Source organism: Colius striatus, chromosome 2, assembly GCF_028858725.1.
Source record: "Colius striatus isolate bColStr4 chromosome 2, bColStr4.1.hap1, whole genome shotgun sequence".
Classification (NCBI taxonomy): Eukaryota; Metazoa; Chordata; class Aves; order Coliiformes; family Coliidae; genus Colius; species Colius striatus.
This window is the reverse complement of record NC_084760.1, coordinates 24,444,589-24,469,072: the sequence shown is the minus strand read 5'-3', so window position 1 is coordinate 24,469,072 and position 24,484 is coordinate 24,444,589. Positions and strand designations below refer to the sequence as shown.

General features: G+C 33.5%; 1 protein-coding gene across 1 annotated transcript in view; it reads right to left on the bottom strand.

The window, feature by feature from the left end:
- The window catches only part of CSMD1 (CUB and Sushi multiple domains 1), a 1,065,186-nt gene that overhangs the window by 255,832 nt on the left and 784,870 nt on the right, over positions 1-24,484 (bottom strand). Inside the window, exons 11-12 of the mRNA XM_061989487.1 lie at positions 21,539-21,642; positions 17,377-17,489 (exon numbers count right to left, since the gene is read on the bottom strand). Coding sequence (XP_061845471.1) covers positions 17,377-17,489; positions 21,539-21,642 — 217 coding nt within the window. The remainder of the gene's footprint in view (positions 1-17,376; positions 17,490-21,538; positions 21,643-24,484) is intronic.

Below are 24,484 nucleotides of genomic sequence, written 5' to 3'. Positions count from 1 at the left end.
CCACTTAATTTCAATTGACAGCCTTCACTCCCATCTTCAAGTTTCATATACCTTTCGTGGAATTAATATTTACTGTAACATGTATATCATTATCATTCTTATTAATGTTACATTACAGGTGTTACCATCAACATGACATTTTTACATTAATTAATTCTACCAATTAGTTTTACAGTGAGACAAAATTTTATTTTCACACTGCGAAATCAAAAAGAACATCCAACTTAGATTAACAACTTTACATGCACTTTTTAAGGTCAATATCTCTCTTTGTTCCCGTATTAAAATTAATGTATGCATTAGACAATGTCCTTGCAAAACATTTGAAAAATACCAAAATCTCAAAAAGCTGTATCTTAGATGACTGAGTTTCTCATACGTACATTGCTTGAAGTTTTGTAGATGACAAAACTTGTAGAGATATAAACTTTCAGTAGCTGTGTCAGTTATAATGTCTGAATTTTATTTTTTTTATTAAAATATTGTAAAACATAAAGCCATGTAAAAACTGTAGCAGACACAATATTAATATTCATTTCCTTAGTATTCATGAGGGAGTGACATAAAGTGAGATGCAAGACCCTCTGTACATTTTACTAAAAAAATAGCTATTTGCCACATGTACCAAACCAAAACTTAAGGAAGACAGAGAGTGTCAAATTCAAGGGATTTTATTTCTACATAAAGAATACCATTTGTTTATAACTAGATCTAGAATAGTACATGCACATAATGATCCCCAAGATTTTCTGTCCTGTGCAATTTAACACAGCTTTTTGTTACGTTGTCTCTTCTTGTATCTGTCCAACTTCTACTGAAAAAATCAGAAAACAAAATTTTTTGAGGTCTTAATTCGGTTGAGATGCATTGTGTCTATTACTCCACACAAAATAATCATTCTGCTTCATGAATCGCAAAGAGGCTATAAGTTCAGTTTGCTTGAAACAGAACCTTCTTCTGACAAAGTCAGTTGGAGCTATGTTGAGCTCTTTGAGAAATCACATGGGATAGAAAAGGTTCTTGAAATGACATGTGGCAATAAAAATCCTACTCCTTTAGGATTATTCTGTGTATCTATTCAAAGTTAGACTTCTTTTGATCTGAATCTTTAGAGCTGTGTAAACTTCATGAAATTTGCAATTAAGCTCTCAAGCTCAAAATTAAACATCAGCTTCCCCTGGTTACCAAAATATTAACATTGATATTATACGATTGTTTCTGGCTTTCATGTACTTTTTTTCAGTAGCCTAGGGAAAGAGACTTTTGATCTTGTTTGTAAACTAGAAATATTTACTCAGTTTCAGGGAATATTCTCTCTTTAATGTTCTAAGAGTGACAAGATTAGATTTCTGACAAGATCATATCCCTCTGATTTTAATCAAAGATGTTTCTGTCACTGTGTTTTCTTTCAAATGAAGAAATATGGCAATTCTAAAGTGATATTAAGCATCTAAATAAGTATTATGACTACTAATTTAAAGGTGTTGCATTGCAAATCAAGCCTTTTTTTATTAAAGGCTTTGCATTACTTCAATCTGAAGTATATAATAAGTATATCTATATGTTTATACTTATATAATGAAATATTTCATAGATTATAACATTTAGCAGTCTTGAATTTATTAGTCATGGTAGTAGTATACCTTTTTTTGCTTGTAACTAGATTACAGTTACAGTTAAAATGAAATTTTAATCACACTAGTTTTCATTTACACCATCCAATATTCTATCTTAGACGATTAGTGAGTCACCATCAAATCACTAATTCTGTAGCTAGATACAACTTTTACCAGTAAAGTATTTATAACATTCTCACACTTTGATAATTCTGATGTGTAACTTCAGTAGTTCAATGTCTATCAGAAAGTTTAAGTCAATACCTCTAAAACCTAAAATAATAAACTTGTCAACATTTCAAAATTACCATCTTAGCTACAGTCAAGATAGTTTAAGGGAAGCTGAGTGCCGAAACAGGTATACATTTACACATATACATATACACAAACGATACAGTTTGGAAATATATTTCCATGCCAGACAGGACCATTTCAATTTCTTATATGGCAGGCCACAGAAATTATTGTTTTAAATACACGAAAATTTATAATCTAGTTTATTTTCTCTATGAGTGCATAATCGGCTGGCTAGATGAGGGGAGAGCAGTGGATGCCATCTACCTTGACTTCATCAAGGCTTTTGACATTGTCTCCCAGAACATCCTCATCAGAAAGCTCAGGCAGTGTGGCTTGGATGAGTGGATGGTGAGGAGGATCATGAGCTGGCTGAATGACAGAGCCCAGAGGGTGATTATCAATGGCACAGAGTCAAGTTGGAGGCCTGTGGCCAGTGGAGTTCCACAGGGATGAGTTCTGGGGCCAGTCTTGTTCAACATCTTCATCAACGACCTGGATGAGGGGACAGAGTGTACCCTCAGCAAGTTGGCTGATGACATCAAACTGGGAGGACTGGCTGATTCCCCAGAAGGCTGTGCTGTCACTCAGTGGGATCTTGACCAGCTTGAGTGTTGGGCAGAGAGGAACCTCATGAGGTTCAACAAGGACAAATGCAGAGTCCTGCATCTGGGAAGGAACAACCCCATGCACCAGGACAGGCTGGGGGTCGAACTGCTGAAGAGCAGCTCTGCAGAGAAAGACCTGGGAGTCCTGATAATAAACTAACCATGAGCCAGCAATGTGCCCTTGTGGCCAAGGAGGTCAATGGCATCCTGGAATGCAGCAAGAAGAGTGTGGACAGCAAGTCAAGGGAGGTTCTTTTCCCTCTCTACTCTGCCCTGGTGAGGCCTCATCTGGAGTACTGTGTCCAGTTCTGGGCTCTTCAGCTCAAGAGGGACAGGGAAGTGCTGGAGAGAGTCCAGCGCAGGGCCACCAAGATGATCAGGGGACTGGAACATCTCTCATATGAGGAAAGGCTGTGGGAACTGGGGCTGTTTAGTCTGGGAGAGACAAGATTGAGGGGAGATCTTATTAACATTTATAAATATCTAAAGGTTGGCTGTCAGGAGGTTGGGACATCCCTTTTTTCTATAGTAGATAGTAACAGGACAAGGGGTAATGGGATGAAGCTGGAACACAAAAAGTTCCACTTAAACATAAGAAAAAACTGTTTCACTGTGAGGGTGAGGGAGCCCTGGCACAGGCTGCCCAGAGGGGTTGTGGAGTCTCCTTCCTTGGAGGTCTTCAAGACCCACCTGGACATGTTCCTATGCAACCTTTTCTAGGGGGGTTAGACTAGTTGATCTCTAAAGTTCACTTCCAATCCCTACCATTCTAAGATTCTATGTGTCTATGATTACCTCTTTCTACCCAATCTTCACTATCTTCAGGCCATTGTGGCTTCATTGCCATTAGTACATTACACAGCAAATAGTTAAAACAATGGCAGGAAGAGAAAGCTTGGGTTTCAGCATGGTTTCACCACTCCTGAACAGATTTACTGAGGACAGTTATAAAAGATTTGAACAAGAAATTTAGGATGGAGGAGATAATTCAACTAGGTATCTCAAAATAATACTGTATTACTCTGAAATTTACCTTTCCTTGCTTCATTGGAAACCATGGTGATCTGTAAAAATTAACCAGCTGCAAAATTACACATGAACTTTCAGCAATACAAGGAAATAGTTTCAGTTTAGCATAAAGAATCAGACATTACTGAACGTTACTTGTGTTCCATAGAGAATATTGTTTTAAAAATAGACACATGGCTGGCAGTACAAATACCTAAGGAAGGACAAAATGTTATCATTACATAAACAAACAGTTCAGTCTTGTTTGAAATGCATAGGTAATGCTTTCTAAGCTCAATAAGATGTTGAAAAATTATAGGAATTTAAAAATACAAATAAAGAAAACCTTATATGAAAAGAAGAGTTAGAGAGATACAGAGATATTCTCAGGATTGAAGAAGACATGAGATCATGTCTGCAATAGAATATGGGAAAAACTGTTGAAACTGATAAATCAAAATTAATAGAAAAAAATATTCCAAATAGCACATACTTGAACTGTAAAAGTGGCTATTAAAGTTAAATTAAGCTTGGCCTAAAGCTAAAAACACGGTAGCCTTACATGGTAATTTTATAGATTATAAAAATTTTATCATTATTCCAGTAAATTTTTTCACAGAAATTTTACACTACAATTTATTACCAGTCTCCAACTATAAAAATGAGAAGGCCTCCTTCACAGGTCATATAGTTCCCAGTGTTTTAAGAGATTCTCACAATTTCTCTGAAATGTTTTGCCCTTGCTGTTATCAAAAAGGCCACAAATCACATCCAGTAAATTAATTTTTGTTGCTTCTACCTTCTTGCATTCTGTATCATATTAAAAACCAAACACGACCTTCAAATCAGACAGAAAAGCAACATGAAAATTGTGTATAGGAAATCTGTTTAAGTCAACATTTCACCATCATAGCATACTGATGGTTTACTGTGTATTTAAATACTCTATTATAGAATGCAGGAAAATAAAGACAGTAGTTTTTACTTGTCCAGGGCAAAACGCAGGCAAAATCTGAGTAGGGATGAGGAAGAAGCTTTCTATTATTTGTTACAGAAAAGTTTATGATACCAACTAATGGACTAATGAAATAGGAAGTGAAATTCAGTGCTAAAAATTGTAGAAAAATTAATCTGGAAAAATATAATCAGCTTGCAGGTGCAAAGAAAATGCACCTGCATAAGATAATTCTGAATTGACAGTTACCACTCAGCAACAAGATCTCTGGCATACTAAAGATAATTCTATGAAACTGTAAGCTATTCAAAATGTTAGGAATTACCAGGAAAGGAGAGATGAACAAAAGAGAAAATATTATCCTGACATCACACAAAATCCTATTTTATTTGTATGTCGAATATTATATGTAGCTCCGCTTCTCCATATTAAAAAAAACCCATTCATTAGAACTAGGGAAAAAAAACCAGAAGATCAAAGACATTTTTTCTGAAGAACTGAGGACCAACTAAGTAGACTAGAATTTTGGTTTTTGGGAGGGTAGTGAAACGTGTATGTTCAAAAAGTGATTGAAGAAATACATATGAAAGAAAAACCTATGGAGAGATGAACTACTTGAGCTATGCACCATTGGAAACAGGGAAAGTACTTCAGGATTACCTCTGTCTCTTGATTTATCACTGTATACTTCACAATTTTTTCCTTAAATGGTCGTTATGGTCTAGTAACAACACACTACAGGTTTTTGTCTCATTGTACATTTTTATTCTAATGTTTTGTGATTAGGAAAGTCATATTTTTCAAATTGCTGATCTTTACTAAGAGAAAGAGTACATCCTGTCTACACAAAAGGGTAACCAGTGCCTTAGACCAAAGATATCCTGTGCAATGCAAGTTAGCATGTTATGGTGGGAAAAAATATAGTAAAAAGCAAGTGCAGCTGCTTCAGAAATGATCATATTAACATAAGGATGAATCTTGAAAAATAGTGAACCTAGGAATGAGGAAAAAGACGATAAAAGACCTTGTAAAAAGTCTTTAAATGTAAGAGAAGGAAAAAAAATAAAAAGCTAGTAAGAAAGGAGACAAAAGAACACTTTCACTGTTCTGAAAAAGTTAAGTAAAGGACAGGATAGGAAGAAAACAGGCTAAGAAAACATAGACATAGCCATATGAACAGGGCCCAATTAAATTCACGTTAAAGCAGAATCTATGAAGAATTATGAGCAATTCTCTTCAAGAAACCCATGTTTTAGAAGTGCAAGGAAAATTGCCATGAAGTTTTCGGCTCTTGGCCTAAGAAACTAGCTCGAAGCCTAAGAAACCAGCTCAAAGCCTAAAAAAAACAGCTCGAAGCCTTCTTCATGCGGCTTGCAGCCTAGGGTCCGATTCTCCGCTGGGTGGGAAGAAATCCAGTCCTACTCAGTGTGAGTGATAGCAGAAATCTTCCCCTTTATTGAGAGCAGGCTCTAACTTCTATACACAGCAGCTTCAAAGCTAGCTCAGCAACAGCAGCTAATAGATTACATTTTCATGTTCATCCTATTTGCGGTTTCTGCGATAAGCAAGCTCCCTCACATTTTCCCATCTTGTTCTTCCTTGAAGTTGTTTACCACTTTCAGCCAAAAACAGTCCGACCTTGAGGGAACAGAATGCGGCCTGCTGTCTACGTGACAGCAACTGCTTTAACCATGGCTCTGACTCTGGTCTTGATTGTGCACCAAATTCATATAACTAGAGCCCAGGCTGCCTTGCCCCAAAGGGCCTAGCATTATACCCTGGGATCCATGTCCATGCTCCCTCATTTTTTCTCCACAGAAAATGACCTTTGTCATTTAAGGACTGTAAAGCCAACATCGATACTATGCAAAGTAATGGAACAGCAACATCGGAGTCTTTTTCTAAAGAGTTAAAAGACGAAAATATAATTAACATCAGTTACTATGGTTTTATGGAAAATTGATTGAGTCATGCAAAAAACATAATTTTTAGATTATAAAAATGGTTGACACAATAGAAATATATATATATTGTACTCCTTTTAGCCATTCAAATTAGTAACATGTGACAATCTTATTAAGAATTGGCATCAGAGAAAATCAATATAGCACATATTAAATGGATTAAGATTTGATAATGATAGTATCTCAAAGTGTAAACATGAACAAAGTATTATCTATAGGCAAAAGAACTGCTTCAACTAGCTCAATATATACTATTTTTAGTGCGATCGTAACAATTTGTTATATAAATAATGTTAGAGAAAATTAATCAATAGTAGCCATAGTATTTTTAAGATGCTAAAGACCTATGACATGCATTGTAGGTGTATAAGTCTTCTTGTGCATATACACCTATACTGCTTTTCCTCATATGCTTCAAAGGGAAAAAAAACCCCATAAACAGTTGATGCTTATGACAGCTCAGAATTCTGTAAAATAAAATTAATCTTATATGGAAGGATCTTATTTTCCTTGAGTATCTCTCTCCATACCTTATAATGGGTGTTCATCCTCTTTAAAGACCAAGAGCACAGTTTCATCACACAAAATGGAAAATTAAAAGGAGTGTCATACATGGAATGTGTTGGAGTTTGAAGATCACTATGTTTCTAATGCAGGTTATACAAGCAATCCCTGTTCAAATCAGAAGTGTGAGCTTTGGAAGCTATCCATGGATAGGGATAAAGAGAAAGAAAAATGTCTTGGTAGTTGAACTAGGAAAGGTGATTACAATGCAACTGAATGCACTAATATTAATGCTGTGAGAGCTTCTGAATAACTTTACTTTATCTTATTTCAGTAAAGAAGCAAGAAGGAGGAAGCATTGCTCTAAATAAATATTCTAAAGAGCAAAGAAAAAAACCCCCTTCTTTAGGATCTATGCTCCTATATTCTGTCCTTGCAATACACATCCTGCATCACTCAGTCCAGCAACTTTTAGAAGTTTTGTTTTTCTACATACATCTGCAGTATGATGTAATGCATAAATATAGAAATGGCAGGCTATTATTAACTTCCAGCTTGGAAAGAAAAGTTATGGATGTGTCCTGGGGTCATGCCCACCATGGTTTCCTGATAGTATTTCCTCCTGAATACAGATGATATGTGTTGCTCTCTGAACAACAATACTTTGCATGCATTTATTTAAAGTGATCTATTCCAATCATTTATTTATTTTGTGTTTTAAATAATGGCTTCTAATATTAAGCTCATAGTCCTGTGCAGAGTTGAGATGGGATAGGAAAAGATTTATTATACAACATGAGCCAACCATGATGGTTTTAACTCATCGTAACATCCTGAAATCTTGGACTTACATTAAGGGAGAAGCTGAAAAGATGATAGCCTTTTGTTTGTGTCAAATAGTGCAAGTCAAGGGTGAAAAGAATACAAATGTAGGTTTATATTTTTTCTATCAGGGTACAGGTTCTGATGAAAGCATACTCCATCTAAATGTTTATACGATAAAGAAGAAAACAGATCAGTATTAATTAGCTTATTTTATATAACTGAAATCTTGATCAATGAGATGGGAATCCCAACAAACACAATGCCCACTTTTCTTGAGCATATTGTAAGAATGAATGGAATTTTTTAAAGAAGGTTTTCTTTGACATCCATTTCTTTCTAAAATCCCTTAAAAATCCTCCTATTTTGTCTTCATACTTCCATTAGCAAAACAGCACACAAGAAACCTACAGCTGTAGTACTACAAATCCAAAAGTATTTTTTAAAAGTATTTGAACTCTTAGTTCTGTGAGGGAGACTATGCAAGTGCACACATGCTAATACCACATCCTGGCATCTAAACAAAACTGAATATTTTCACTACCTGAGGGAAACAATCTAACTTTTTTGTCTTTCAAAAGAGCAGAAAAATATATCAACATGCATACTTAAAGACATAGACAGGAACTAGTTTACCTCTGTATTTACAAGAAGACATGTACTTTACTTCTTTTTTATATTACAACTGATGCTAGAACAGCTGCAAAATATTTGTTTATTATGTGTTCTAATTCTAAATATTTTGTTTTAAAGTAAATAGTACTCTGTTTTCTAAAAGTTCCTTAAGTAGTAAGTCAAGGAAAAATAAAATTCCTTTTAAAACTCTACACTAACACCAAGCCTACAAGTGTATTTTAAAGTGTATTTTAAAGCTCTTTTAAAATCTTTCCATGAAGTGTGCATAATTTCCTACTCAAGAAAGGACTGGCCATGGCTACCATGGCCTGGAAAGGTCAGAGGAGAGGGGAAGGTACAAGGGAGAAGAAAATTGGTCTGCAACTGAACACAAATGCATTAAAAATGCCATAAGATACATTTTTTAAAAGCCACAATATTGTATTGCAGACAAAACCTGCGGGCAATGAAGGTCATTTTGTACTGATCTCCAAATGGTATTCCTTTCTGAAAATAAACAAGGTTATTTACTACATTAAGATTATGTTTTTCACCTAGAGTCAGCACATACTATATGACTTCATCTGCACAAATACTGTATTTAGTGTAGTTCATTACTCTTTGCTCTTACAAATCTTCAATGCATAATGTCCTATGAACTATGTTCAGAAAACACCAAGACTATACATTTTAGAAGATCTGTTTTCTAGTAAATGTCATTAATTCTTCATGATTAATATGAAACCAAGTAGTATTGCGCACTCAGAAGTCTACTGTTTAGATGCAAAACAGAGGGTACAAGCACACACAATGTTAAATCAGGTATCCTTATAGTTTTTTGTTAATCTAATGCAGCAATTAAAAAATTTAATAAGGAGTATGAATGGATCTTGTTTTTATATACTACCATATAGACAACAAATAGTTTAAATGAAAAAAGTCAAAAAAAATCTTGATATGTTTTGGATTTTAAACTATTGTTTTTCTCAAATTTCACAGCAATGTAAACATAAATCACTACTTCATCTTGAATAACAATAACCCATATTAATTTCAATTGCTAATAAAACAAGAGAGAAATGTAAAAAGGCTGCTCTGGAGGATATGCTGACTTTGTAACAGGTGGAAGTACTCTCATGTCAAATCAATTTCAGTCAAAGTGTGAAATTAATGTCTGTTTATGAGCTGAATGGATAAATCACACAGCTGGTGAAAGGAATTGGAAAGAATAACGTACTGAAGAACTTTGAAGTAACTCTTCAGTGAAATAAATCAATTATTTACAGAGGATATTACTAATAGATACCTGCATGTCTGAGTAAAAATCTTCAGCTGTTGCTTAATATTTCCCATACAGTTTAACAACTATCAGTATGAACTATGTTTTAATAGTATTTGGGACTCAATTTAATTGTCCATTTGAAATCATGTGACATTAAGAATTATTTACATATGACACTTGGTAATTATCAAAGTGACATTTAAGAAATTCAATAACTGCGATAATGAAGGAATAAATGACGCAGAAACTGTTTAATGACCCCCAACTCCCCACATCTTTCATCTTTTCATGGTGAAATTATTTTTTGAAAAGGCATATCAATAGCTTCATCAAAATCCTAAAACCTCCAATTTATTTTAATGCAATGATAAGAAGAATCTAGTTGAACTTAAAAAGATGGAAAAGTATGAACTTTTAAAAATCTCAGTAACAGCTAAAAGGAAGCTACTCTATAAAAATATCATGAATGTGTTCTACTTAATTCCAGTATAACATCTATAAGACACCAGTTTTACAAAATAAGCTTGAACACTATACTGAGAATTAGCATAGGTGAAAGAGGTTCACGGTGACCTCGACAATAATCAGGCTTCCAAGGATCTAGATGACATCCAGGGCAGGTATCGATCATATGTATGACATTGTCATACACCAGCACTCTTGTGGTAAAAGACTCCGCAGACATTGAGACATCAGCTCTGCATAGACTGTGCTGCCACTCTGGCAACTCAAAAAACCCCAAAAATATCTATTTCCCCTTTGTCCCAACTGAGGCTTGGAAATTAATCTTAACAGGCCTGGCCATTCAAAGGAAACATGGAGAATCTCTCTCCCTCTCTTCGTGCCCCTACTGAGTTTAACCCACAACACACACACAAATATCCAAAACTAGGAAAAGAAAGACAGGTGAATTATAAAGTCACAGAAATTAATAATTTAAAAAATGTAGAAAACTAAGCAAGTATTACTTATCTTGAGGGTCTATGCTCCTCTGAATATAAGCCAAGGTGTGTCTGCCATCACACTATTTAAATAATTCTTTCATTACTGTTGCAAAAAGGATGTTTACTTAAAGTAACTAAGATAGGAAAATAAAACTTGAACTAATGCCATCACTGGGTTGGCAATATGAAAGGCTGACTTTTTATTCATTAAACATCACGTTTGATTTTTATAACCAGAGTGTAGGTACAATGCATCAAAGGGATTTGAAATTAAAGGGTAATATAATACACACATCATGATCATTCTAGCAAAAAGATACAGAAAACTGAAAAAAAAATAGACTAGATATATAAGAATTGCTCAAAAGAAAAGTATCTTATCTGTGTCTGTCTAGCTGTAATGTATCTTTCTTTCAGACCATTACTTGAAGAAACTATACAAATAATGTTGGAGGCTTAAGATTGGCAAAAAAAATCTCAGTGGTGGACTTTAAGCAAGCATTCTGAGTATTTCACCACTTTCTGAAAAATAGAAGGCAATTAGTAAGTTAGAATTATTTTGATTTTAAAAAGTTAAAGGAAGAAAGTAAAGGAAGAAAGTTTTAAATGGTAAAAAGCTATAGTAAATTTCCATTTGCTTAGAACAGTTAAGTTGTTCTATCAAAGTTTCAACTGAGCTATATCTGCTAAGAAGGAAAGACTGGAGTTTATTTTTCAAAAACTTCAATTAAAATCTGTTGAGTTCTAATGTTAGTTGGAGTTTTGTTGTTTGGTTTTTGTTCTTATTTTCTTTTAATGGAAGTACAAAGAAACATCTGCCAGAGCTAAAAAACAATCAACCAATCAAACATCAAAAGATCAGTTAACGCCTATACTTAATTCTCATATATCTGTTATTAGAACATGCCAGTTTTATCTTTAAAATTGTTGCTATTGAGTCTTTAAGAAAAATCATCAAGTGTTAATAATACTTTTAAAAATATAGTCATGGCAAATCTTTAATTAAAGTTTAATTAGAACCTGGAAATAACATTGAACTTACAGAAAAATAAAATATTATACAGTTTTTCTTCCAAGTTAATTATTCAGTATATTTTTCTTTAACACAATAAGAATATCTGACCTGTTTTCTACTTGGGATGTTATTGTTTCAATGTATAATACTTTTATGCAGAGACAAACAAAGACCTTCAACTCATGATAAGTTTTAAACCTGTTGATTCAATTGCTGAAAAGATATAAATGCACATATGCCTAATCTCAGACCCAACTGAATTCTGGAGGTGAAAAGAGAGGCAAGCTTTGCACCTAAGAAAGAATACATGTGCTGTACACTGTCTGAACCAAATCAACTTTTAAATAGTGAGACTGTTTAGAAAATTTTAATTTTTTTTACTTTCCAGATTCTGAATTTTAGGCAATGGAGCATATAAGCAAAGATATTCCTAAATTAGATTAGAAATTTATGTGTACACAGATATCAGTCTATAAACTACACTATTTTTAACATACACATTCTTTTCCAACATTATGAAGGATAATGATGTCAAGATCTGGTGACTGAGTTATGCTTTTATAAAATAAAAAATAGGTCACTAGAAGAAGAGTTATGAAATTAATATAAAGTGACATACAACATTTTTCTTCAAGAAATTTATACTCAAACGTTCTTTACTTTTGGTTTTGTTTTTGTCATTTTGTTAATTTAGGAAGGAGAAGAGTTATGTGGTCTTACAAGCTCACTGTTTTGTGTACTCTTCACTAAGCCTCTGTTGTTTGCAACTGTTTAACAAAGGGCAGTAGCATAGATGTAAATTTGATCTTACTCACTACAGTCTGCTAATACGTAAACATGAAACACAGTCAAATAATTAATGGTGATAATTCTGTGACAATTCATGGTGACAATTCTGTGGCCAGAAGGTCAAAGGAGGTTCTACTCTCCCTCTACTCTGCCCTGGTGAGGCCTCGTCTGGAGTCCTGTGTCCAATTCTGGGCTCCTCAGCTCAAGAGGGACAGAAAACTTCTGGAGAGAGTCCAGCGCAGGGCCACTAAGTTTATCAGGGGACTGGAACGTTTTTCATATGAGGAAAGGCTGCGGGAAGTGGGGCTGCTTACTCTAGAAAAGTACAAAAAATTCCACTTAAACATAAGAAAAAACTATTTCACTGTGAGGGTGAGGGAGCCCTGGCACAGCCTGCCCAGGGGGGTTGTGGAATCTCCTTCCTTGGAGGTCTTCAAGACCCACCTGGACATTTTCCTATGTGACCTGATCTAGGTGAACCTGCTTCTGCAGGGCAGTTGGACTAGATGAACTATAAAGGTCCCTTCCAATCCCTACCATTCTATGATTCTATGATACTCAAGTATCAATCCATGATGGCAGGTTGTTCAAATCCATTTTCTAGATGGAAAATGGGTTCTGTTCGCCACCTTAAACATTATAGAAAACTATTAAAAACATTAAAAATTACTTTAAAGGTCTTTCAGTAATTATTAGTAACTTAGTATGCCTCTTTTCACCCTATTAGTAACTTATTGATAATAATATTTGATAAGAAAACTCAAGGATGTTGAAACTTGAGAGGTGTCTGCTGTAGGCTCACCTGAACAATTTACCCTGAAAACGTCAGATAACAACTGTGGAAAGCTTCCTTATCTGACAAAAGATTGATAGTATATTGTACTGCATATTACATGACTGACATTTGCCCATCCACCAAATTAACCTGCACTGCATCGCCCTACAAACAGACTCATTCATACAATATTACAGTGAAACTCTGACAGTTTGCCACAGAATCGAATAGCTTTAACATATGAAAATATTCACATAAAATATGAAATATGTTTATTGTCTGTCCTAAAAAAGCATATATTTGAATAGTGTCTGAGTTGTAATACATAGGAACAAAAATAAAAACAAAACTCAATATACATGAAACAGATGAAAGGCATAGAAAAGCTTACTGTAAAACAGGAAGCTCAAAGTTTTTCCTTTAATGACTTCCAAATTCTTTTCTTTCCAAGTATAACATTCTATATAATGATTACCCTGAATGCATGTTTAATTGTGAGAACCTAATTCCACTAATTTAATTCAACATAGGTTTTATCAAATCTGCAGGCAGTAACAGTTTTGTATGAATATTGGTAGTGCAATGACATTTAGAAGCTAGTTGTGCATTTATGAAAACAAATGTAGTGATTTAAGGTGTACTAAGTACTACAGTCACATGCAATAAGACAACTGACATTTATCTGAGGAACTGAAATATGGTTTTGAAATATTCTTCTCCTAGTCTCAGGAGGAAAGAAGTATCTTCTTCCAAACAACATCATAACGAAGAGCTTCAAGCTTTACTGGTCAGCTGAGCATCAATACAAATTGAGACTGTATACTCGACATTTTCAGCTGCTTGCAGGGCAGTACTGATGTACCTTCTTACATCTCCAAGAATTCTTAGTAACTTCAAATCATATAAAATGCTCTGGATTATATCACTGAGTCACCAGATTTCTTTTCTAACACCTATGAACTAAAAAATACGCTACTGAATTAAATTCATTAGTTTATATAACCATGAAAAGGCAAGAATAAGAAGTGAGTTCTAAACAGACTACTGTAGTGATTTTGTCTGGGCCAGGTTTTGGTAGCAAGGGGCTACAGAGGTGGCTTCTTTAAACAAACATCTGCCAGAAGTTTCCCCTGTAGCTGACAGGGCCAACGCCAGTCAATTCTAAGATGGTCCCACAGTTGACCAATTAGTGTGTAAGGACCCCATGCCAGAGAGGATGGATGCCCAAAGAAGGCTGTGACCTTGTAGTAAGCTCACCCTCAAGCAAGTTCCTGGTAGGATCTGGGAGTCTGTGGGGAGAGATGATCCCACACTAGAGCAGGTTTGCTATCAGGACTTGGGATTCTGTGATGTCCTTTACTTTGTCTTTCTAGAGCATGTATAGGCCATCAAAGCCTGCATTTTGCTTTCTTTTTAGCTAACTGCAATCACAAAGACAATGAGGTCACACGTCACAATCCATTAACTTTCTCATTATGAAAATTAGATTCCATTTTTGTACAGGTTCTTTGACTGTTAAACAAAGGAGAAGAAGAATCATTGAGGTACCTTGTGACGGAATAGAGGTTTAAGATTTAACACTAGGCCTAAAGCAGGAGATAGGTTGAGAGTATAGATGGATAAAAGTCTTCTCAAGAGTAAAAGAAGATTAGAAAATTCTAATAAAGCTAATGAGACCATTAAGGTAAAATAGAGAAAGTTCACTGTATAATTTACTTACATATTAAGACATTTACTACACATTTGAGATTACAAACATTTCACATTTTACAATTCTGAAACTAATTTCTGAAACTACAAAAACACAGAATGACTTAAAAATGGATTTAAAACCAGAATGAAAGGCAGAATCCAACCATGTTATCAAATGGTAACAATATACTTCGTAACAGGGATGCTATTACAACTGCAAAATTCACAGTGAACACATCAAGTGTTTTCAGAAAGTACCCAGAAATAAGAAGTTGAACTCTACAAATGAAGATATCTTCAATAAGACAAATATAGAAATGAAAGCAGACTCTTTAGATTAGAAATACCAGGGAAAAGAAAATATAGCAGAAAAATAACTCTGCAGACAGATTTAAATTTTTGAACTTTTCCATAGACGAACAATGAGATAAAGTTGATCGTTTTGGATTGAGGAAAAAATGTGAAGTGTCAGATACATAACTTGTGTCAATACTCTCATCTATATACTCACTACGTCCACTTTAGGTAATTCACAAACATATTCTATACTGAAAATACATTGTTTTAATAAACACAGTTCCTAGAGAAGACAAAAGTAAAAAAGATGAAACCATGAAAGACAGGACAAGAAGGAGTGGATTGAACTTAAAGAATAGGTTATTGCTCTTGAGCAATGTAACATACTTGAGCCATGTAAATGTATAGACTGAACATGTTCCACAATGTCTTATGATATCATAATGTTTTAGTAACACTGCCAGCATGCATATTCTTTTTCACTCACAACTCTGTAACATCTCACTTAATTGTTAAGCATATCAAGAATTACTGCGATAGTACTTTTCCCCTATTTTTCTCATATTATTATTCTTATGGCCATGGACCTGCAAATCCCAGTAGTGTTGCTATGGAGGATTCTCATGGGAAATTATTGCCACTGTTATGAGAATCATCCCTTTTTTCTGCCCTTCTCCTACTTGTTTTGTAGATTTCAGTTCACATTTTAAAAAAAACAAAAACAAGGTGTATTAAAAAGCAGATAACAACAACCAAAATACTCAACAAATATTATCCAATAATATATGCACAGAGACAAAATGACTCTATGAGTTTAAAACATTTGACCTAATTAGCATACTCTAATCAGTTCTGTGAGTGGGAATAATCAATGATGATTTTTAGTGAGTCCCAAAGAAAAATATATAGTACTAGGGAAAAATCATAGTGAAAATACAGTCCTAATCACCATCATCATCATCTCTTGCTTCAATGCAGGGACCACCTGTAGAGGATACTAGCGTGGAGAATCAACCCCGGGTTTTCTGTCTAACCACTGGAAAGCATTTTGCCTTTTTTTCTCCTTTCACCATTAGAGTTCACAATAGTCTATCAGCCACATACACCCCTTACAAAAACCTGTGCAGGTAAGCCTATCTTAATCGTCCTAGTGCAATAAATGTATACTAAACTTGAAGCTAACATCTACATAACTTTTCACTCCTTATTTTGCCTACTTTGATGTTGAAACATTACAGTAGCTACTGGTGAAATTAAATACATAGATATGGTTCTTCAGTTTATGGAAAATCTTTGGGGAAAACTCCCAGTCTTCTAATTAAGTTACCTTCAGTTAGCAAACAATGAACAGTTTCTCAATATTTCTCAATATCTTTTGTACAACAGTAATTTTAACAAAATTGCTATCAAATAATTTTCATCCTCTGTGCCCAAAAGAAACTATTGAAAACACGATTAAGTGGTTTTGTCTTTATCCTTAAGGTGTACTAATTAAAAAGGAAATTAACCCAAAGTTATATCATGTGTTAATAAGTAAGAGCTCTTTCTAGCTGCAGGTCTACACAACCCATTAAAGTGGCATACATTTTAACAGACATCAGATATTTTTTATTAGAATTAATTGACTTCAGAAAGTATCAAACTGAAAGTCACAGTCAAAAAAATTAAAGGTGCTTATGTTGCCAAGGTTCCCATCTCTTTGAGACAAAAGCAACACAAATGAGGCTAGGGTAATTTAGTTTCCCACAATCTTATACAATATAACTGTTCTGTTACTTTGGTTACATTTTAATTTTGACTTAGGTCTGTGAAGGTCTGTGGTGAGGTATGAAAATGAGCTTAGTAGCTACTTCAATAAAGTCTGAGAAAACTAACTGTAATTACCAATTAAAATGCAGTATAAGGTATTACAGGAGTTAGTAGAATGTAACATTTACTTTTTCTCAAATGTGATAAAAACTGTGGTTTATATTGACTTTCACGCAAATACCATCTGAAAAATAATTGTCTATTCCAGATTCGTTTTAGCTATTTTTTGAGTATTTGTAAATCCATATCTCCATCAATCATTAACAATAGAGACAGTATCAAAACTCTAAATTTGTAAAAGGACTAAATGCCTATTTGAAATTAATTTGTTGGGATGTGATGATGGACGTTACAACATGAGTTTAAAACAGTTAATTTAGTTCATACCTTGATAAACAGCTTTGAATCCTGGTGAGCCAATGCTGTCATCAGATTGTAAATGAAGCCACATCTGGTTGCTCATGCTCACAATAAGATCAGGAACGCTAGATCCAGTGAGTCTGTATGTAGGATAAATAGCAAAGTCATTTGCAGAGGCATAAATCATTACTACTACTACTACTACCACTACAACAAAACACAGTCTTTTAAACTACTAATATATTTAAGCCTACAATATATTACATAAATATATTACATTACTAGACTCAATCTATTATGATATTTAGGCCCTTAACACTAGGCCTAATCTACCTAATCAGATGTTTTTTGACAAAATTAACTATTCTATATGGATTAGAAAAATATGAAGTCTTAGAAAAAAAAGACATTTTTAATGACTGCCTTCATATTGACAATGATGAAACACTTTTAATAAATGTATTCCTACATAAAGATTTCATTAGAGATGTGAGAGACTGTATGAATTGTTTTGTTTAGATTTGTATTGAGGGTTTTTGCTATGCTTTTTGAAAGCGAAGGAAGTTGGTTTACAGGCCTTACAGCGCATGTCCAGAAGAGTTTACTAACACCTCATCTGCTACAATCAAAATAACTCACGATGATGTCCTAAATTTAAGAGGAAACTGATATTTCTCATACAGTAATGTGTGACAACTATGCATAGATTTGTACATTTTATGGTGAATAGTCTAAACATATTTAGATTAATTTTTGATAACTTGTATTCCTGTATTTCGAGAGATACGTTTCTCAGCATATATACCCCTTAAAGTAATAATGTTACATTTTCAACAAGTCGGGCTTACAGATGCAGCAATTGTTAAAAATTAAAAAAAAAAGTCAGACATATTCCCCGTTGAATTAAGTTGGTGATCATAAGATTTTCTAAAACATTTACTATAAATATTAAAATTAGACTCCTTAAATAAACTAAAGCCAAACATATCACCACTCAAAATATCAACTGCATTGTCATAGTTGTTTCAGGGTTTCTTTCGGTGCCTAAGATATTTTCTAATATTTTTTTCAATTTTGTCCAAAAATTGTATTTCAGTTGGGAAGTCTACATCTTTTTTTCCTCCTTTTTACACATTTGTATCTTTTCCTTTTGCTCTCTAGCTGTAGTCCTACAGCTTGGAGGTTACAGACAATTGTTAATATTGGAGAGTTTAGACACTAGAAAATCTGTGCTAGAACCAATCTTTTCTATTTTGTGATTCTTGTCAAATCACTCAATTTTCTTCCCATCAAGTTTTTACAGTTCCCCTATTCACTGAACTGTTATTAGCCAGTTTCTAATGTTCATTGGAAGGCTGCCAAATAAACATCTTGGCATAACTGAGCTCATTGTGAAGTGTGAGTACTAACTTTACAATAAAGCACCCAGTGCTACTACCTTGAGGGCTTTAGCATCTGAGATGTGTAAAATTTTGCATGGGGGAAAGGTTAAAATCACTTAAAAAAATGGATTTAAATAATGTTTTTTTATATTTATTTGAAACTAAATTGAAATAACTATGAAGTTTCAGAATAAAATGCATAAGTTTCTAAACTGATCTCATAGAATGTCTGCATAAATTATAGCATTTGTGCTGCTGACAAAATTGGTCAGCATAAGGAAAGCTGTATTATTTTTTAAGAGATCCTGAGAAATTATAAATCTACCTGGAAAACTCTTTGCCATAAGTTTCTTCATTCCCCTGAGGAGAATAAAAACCCGCAAGGTGCTTCTCAAACTTCATTAAGTACAACAGAAGTTATTAAAACCAACTAATAGAAATTTTTGGTAAGAAAATCACTTTGACATTTAGTTATGAGCTTTCTCCATATAATATAGTCTACAAATCAACCTAGTGTTTTATGAGAAAAGTTACTTCGCATCCACAGAAGTCTTTTCTCAAAAACAAGTTAAATGTAGCATGTTGTGGAGTTTAAATATAATATATTTCATCATGTATAGAAATCCAATGTTTAATAACTCTAAAAACAATGTGATAAAGAAATTCAGATTCATTACATTTTTTTTGTGCCACTGAAGTTTCATGCTTAAGTCTTCCTATATTTCATTAGCATCAAAATTATTAATCTTTAACTTTCTTGGATGATTTTCAGGGTAATGCTACTGTTTAAAGTTTTGCAACCCAAAAGGCAGCTGAATTTAATTGCATAGACCTCATCTTCATCAAAGTTACAATTTACATTAAAGATGGAAAGGGCAACACTGTAGTGGAATCACGATAGGCTGTAGAGGTTTAAGTATGAAACAGTCAAAATTTTAGACAGAAATCAAACTGAAAGAAGGACTAGAATAAATACTGCATGTCTCCAGAGAGAATGTTGTACTAAGTGCCAGAAATGCCAATGATGGATTCTGAGGTGGTATGAATATGAGGGATTCTTCAAATGTCAAAAATAACAATTAATATGAGCTAGCACTATTTTAGATTTTATTTTTATTTCTTTAGATAGTTATGGGAAAAAAAATGGAGCATGTAGTAATGTGCTAAATCCTTTCAAATTGAAAGATGCAAAAAAGAAATTTGACAATTTCTTGATAAGGTAGTTAAAGGCAAACTTTGATATGTGATGTACTCACAGTGTAACAAACCAAATGAAAAATTAGAGTACCATCACTAAGATAAAAGAATTGACTCTGAAAGATTTTTGGGATCCCTTTAAACAAAAATAAATATTAATACAAGAAGGAAAAACCTTTTGTCAGTCACAAGAATGCAAATTAACATCCTCAGAAACATTGCTGCAATACTTAATTGGTCTACAAAATATAAGAGAATATAAACATAGGTGTTGAAGTTCTCATTCCCAGTTCAAGCCTTTTTTTGTTAGCTTAAAGTCTAAGGTTGTAAAACCAGAATTTTTTTCTTATTTTCTTTTTCAGGTACTTAGAATACTTTATTCCATGAACTCAGTAGCAACTACTTGGTATTGCAAAACAAGAAACACATGCATCATGCAAATAATCATTTTCCAGTCTTAGCTTTTAAGACAAATTAAACTAGTGATGATCTATGTACTTTGACATAGTTCAGAAAGTAGCCATTGATGAATACTATAAATTCATAAACAAATACACATAATGATGTTATCCTCAGGCATGTCCCTCCAAAAATATTCTAATTAATTTAAATTTCTGTGTCTGTTAAGTGCACTCATTTGTTATAATTATGTAAAATAAACACTTCAATAATTTACATGGACTAAAAAACCCTCAAAACATAAGATGATGATGCATTCCTTTAACAAATGCCTTCAATACTGATTTCATCCAGTAGATTTCTATATAGTGTTAAGTAATGTTGTTATGAAATAAATGGTCTCTGTTATTCTTATTTTGTCATATGTTAACTTAATCATCTAAAAGTTACAACTAAAATATCTTGTGGTCACAAGCTCCCATTATGAAGGAAGGAAAAATAGCATACGCAACCAAAATGAGATGACTGTTGGATGAAATCAATCAACTTGATTTCTACTCTTTCCATGATCCCTGACAGTATTAAAGATTAGCTATCTAGTTTGGAATTTTCCTTCAAATTTATGTAAATTCTTACATTTTCAATACTATAATAAACTATAACATAACACAACATAACACAATATAAATTATATTTAATTGTAATTAAACGTAATATATATCCATGAAGTAACTTCACTGAACAGTGGCTCGTGTTTTCATGAAAATTTTGGTCACAAGTATAATTTTCTATTATACAGTTGTAGTGCATTTTAGCTCTGTAATTAATCAATAGGTTATTTATTTTACACAAATTTTCTGTTTTCTGAAATCCAACCATCTGGATTGTTTTTATTCCTTTAATTGCTTGTACATATAATGAGAGTTATACAGATACTTCTTGTTTTTAAAAAGAAGATTTTTTGCTTTCAAAAACATCTCATCTCAGTTCTTTACAGTTTTTTAATCTCTGATATTGCAGCCTATAAAGATGCTACTAAACATCTGGAGTGAATTTTGTAAAAACCAATTTTCTTTGACAGTACTAGATTACACTATATAAACAAATTACATACATTCAAATGGCAAAGTTAAATACATATCCCATGAACAAGAAAAAAAAAGTATATGACAACAAATTTTCAAGGAAAAATTTTTAAGTTCTGTACTTACACATACAACACTGTTCTGGTATCACCAACTTTCCCAGCATCTCCAACAGTAAGAGTATCATAGCCTCTTTCCAGTTCAAACTCTTCAAAAGCAAGCTTTATGACCTATTAAATTTAAATAAGTCAGTTATTCAAAAACATACCCACAAATTGTTTGGCTACCAAAAGTCAAGTTGTAAAGCACTCATTTCAGTCATTATTATTCAGTTTGAGAAAGATATATAAAGAGAAAGCAGAAGTAGAGAAACTTGTCATTTCTAATACCAAGAAGGAAGTTTTTGCCACTGTGTTTTAGAGGTATTATATGCTAAAGATACCAACAATCTCTAACTGGCAACAGTTGTTCTTGGCATTAAGAAATTATTAACAGCAGTAAAACCATTTTTTTACTATAATAATTATACAAAAATACATAGCATAATATATATAATACCTATATGCCTACACACAAATATTTGTATATAGCTACATGTAAAACTCTCAGTTCAAAAGGTGAAGAAAGTTGATCCTGAGAAATATGAAAGCATAATTTCCTTGCTTAAATTCCTAACACTAAACCATGATTTCAGTCAATGTGTAATAATGAATTGCCCAGAAAAGGAAAAAAAAAAAATCCCTTAGATTTTGGAAATTATTTCTAACTTACTGAAACTATCACTCTATAAGGTAAAATGAAGTACTAAACCTTTGTTTTGTACAGAAGAACTCTTTTAAGACAAATATTTTTTAGATTTCTTTATTGGTGACAAATAGTTGCAGGTTATACATATGAAGATATACGTACCCTGTACTTTAAAGATTTTGATATCAAGATTTCTGCAGGCAACTTTATATAAAAGTACAGTTGTGATTTTCCAAAAATTCTCTATTTTATCTTTGTACTATTTTCCAGATACCCAATGGTAGACTTCCAAATAACTTCAATCATTGCACAAAAATGAATATCGATTTTCTTCTGTTTTATGGCAAAAAACCCAAAATTTAGGTTAGCTTTGAGCTTTCAGCATTAGTCATATTATGCTGTATTTTGGCAACAACGTGTGAAAAAACAATGTTTTGTGATCATCAAGGCAGAATTCATATCATCCAAATTTTAGCCCTGTAAAAAGGCAACATGCTAGCTAAGGTAAATCTTTACAGTTCCTCATTATTAAAAAAGAAAGCTAGCACATGTCCTACGTTGCAATGGGAAGAGAGGAACTTAACGATACCTGAGTAAATGAGGCTTACATTAATCTTTCTTCAGTTTTTAACCCAAAGAAAAGTCTGTTTTTAATAAAATACCCATTGATCTAAGAAAATATGTTGCCTTTTCTTTTAAATTCACATCTTGCTTTGCATACCTTGTTTTGCTATTTCTGCTATTACTGTTTGTGATTTTTAAAGTATGCTAAAACTTACTCCAGGACTAAGATCTCTTGTCTATTTTAAAATTTAGAGTGTCATTACAAGATAAATGAAAAGGAGGTTTAAGGAAAGGCGAAATGGTCCTAAGATAGCCACAGCTGTGAAAAAACATTAACAAAGATATCTGTATAATTGTTTTGACAACAGGTCAGTGGTTTTGATTTATGATTTAGTACAGGTCCTTTACAACATGTTTCACAGATCTGTCAGATTTAGGGATGTTTATTGCACTACCTACTTTATCTTTTAATATTCAAAAGAATTTGAAACAATACAGATAAAATAACATATATTTCCCTTTGCTCCTGAGGTACCTTCTAGTATTCTCAGATTATAACTGTGGTGTACATACAAAATTTCATTACTAACTCAAGACTAATAAAACCAAAGAGAAGTAAGGAAAAAAAATGTAGAGGCATAAAAGCAGAGTTGATTCTGACAATAAAAATAACTACATAAATAAGATTTTAAGTTTTAATGCAATTTTTATTTTATGTGGGGGAGGAAACGTGATAGAATATTCCATGAGAAAATATGGTAATGTATTATTTAAATATGCTCCATTTGGTTAGACTCACAAACTCCTTTACATTACAATTTAAAAAGAAATGTGAATGTTCACTGCTTTAATAATAAAAATAAGTTACAAAAAACTAATTGGATATAAACTATAAATGAAAGATTTAAAGACCTAGTTAAGCATAAAGGAATTGTCAGAAGAAAAGTTTCTTTATGGGAAACACAATGTGTGTGAAGAAAGACACTATTAAATCAAACCTTCACTTTTGTGCTAATTGCTATTTGATGCTAACATAGAACATGTTTTGGAAACACATTAAAATTGTTGAGAGTTAAGATATCTAACTTAAATTCCTTTAATTTGATCCATAAAATCTAAATTTTACTTGTAGACATTCACCAATGAGTCTAACCATGGGTCCTTCTACAGTCAGTGGACAGAAAATGGCACTCAGAACACACGTCACACTCCATGTCTTAAGGTGGACTGAACTGCCAGTTAGAATTACCCTTTCTATTGATTACATGAGGAGCCTGGATGACTATGGGAGATGTATTTAGATAAAATAAACTTTCTAGTGGAGTCTCTCAGGGGTTGATGCTGGGAATGGTACTGTTCAATATTCATTAATGATCTAGCTGAGGGAACTAAGGGCCCTTTCAGCAAGTTTGCTGATACTAAACTGGGGGGCAGTGGCTGACACACCAGAAGCTGTGCTGCCATTCAACGAGACCTGGACAGGCTGGAGGGTTGGGCAGGGAGAAATCTAATGAAATTCAACCAAGGCAAGTGTAGAGTCTTTCATCTGGGAAATAATAACCCTATGTACCAGTACAGGCTGAGGAATGAACTGTTAGAGAGTAGAATAGGTGTGGTGAGTAGGTTGAGAGAGGTTCTCTTCCCCTTCTGCTCTGACCTCATGAGATCAGAATATTGTGTCCTGTTTTGGGCACCTCAGTTCAAGAAGGACAGGGAGCTGCTGGAGAGAGTTCAGCGCAGGGCCGCAAAGATGATGGAGTG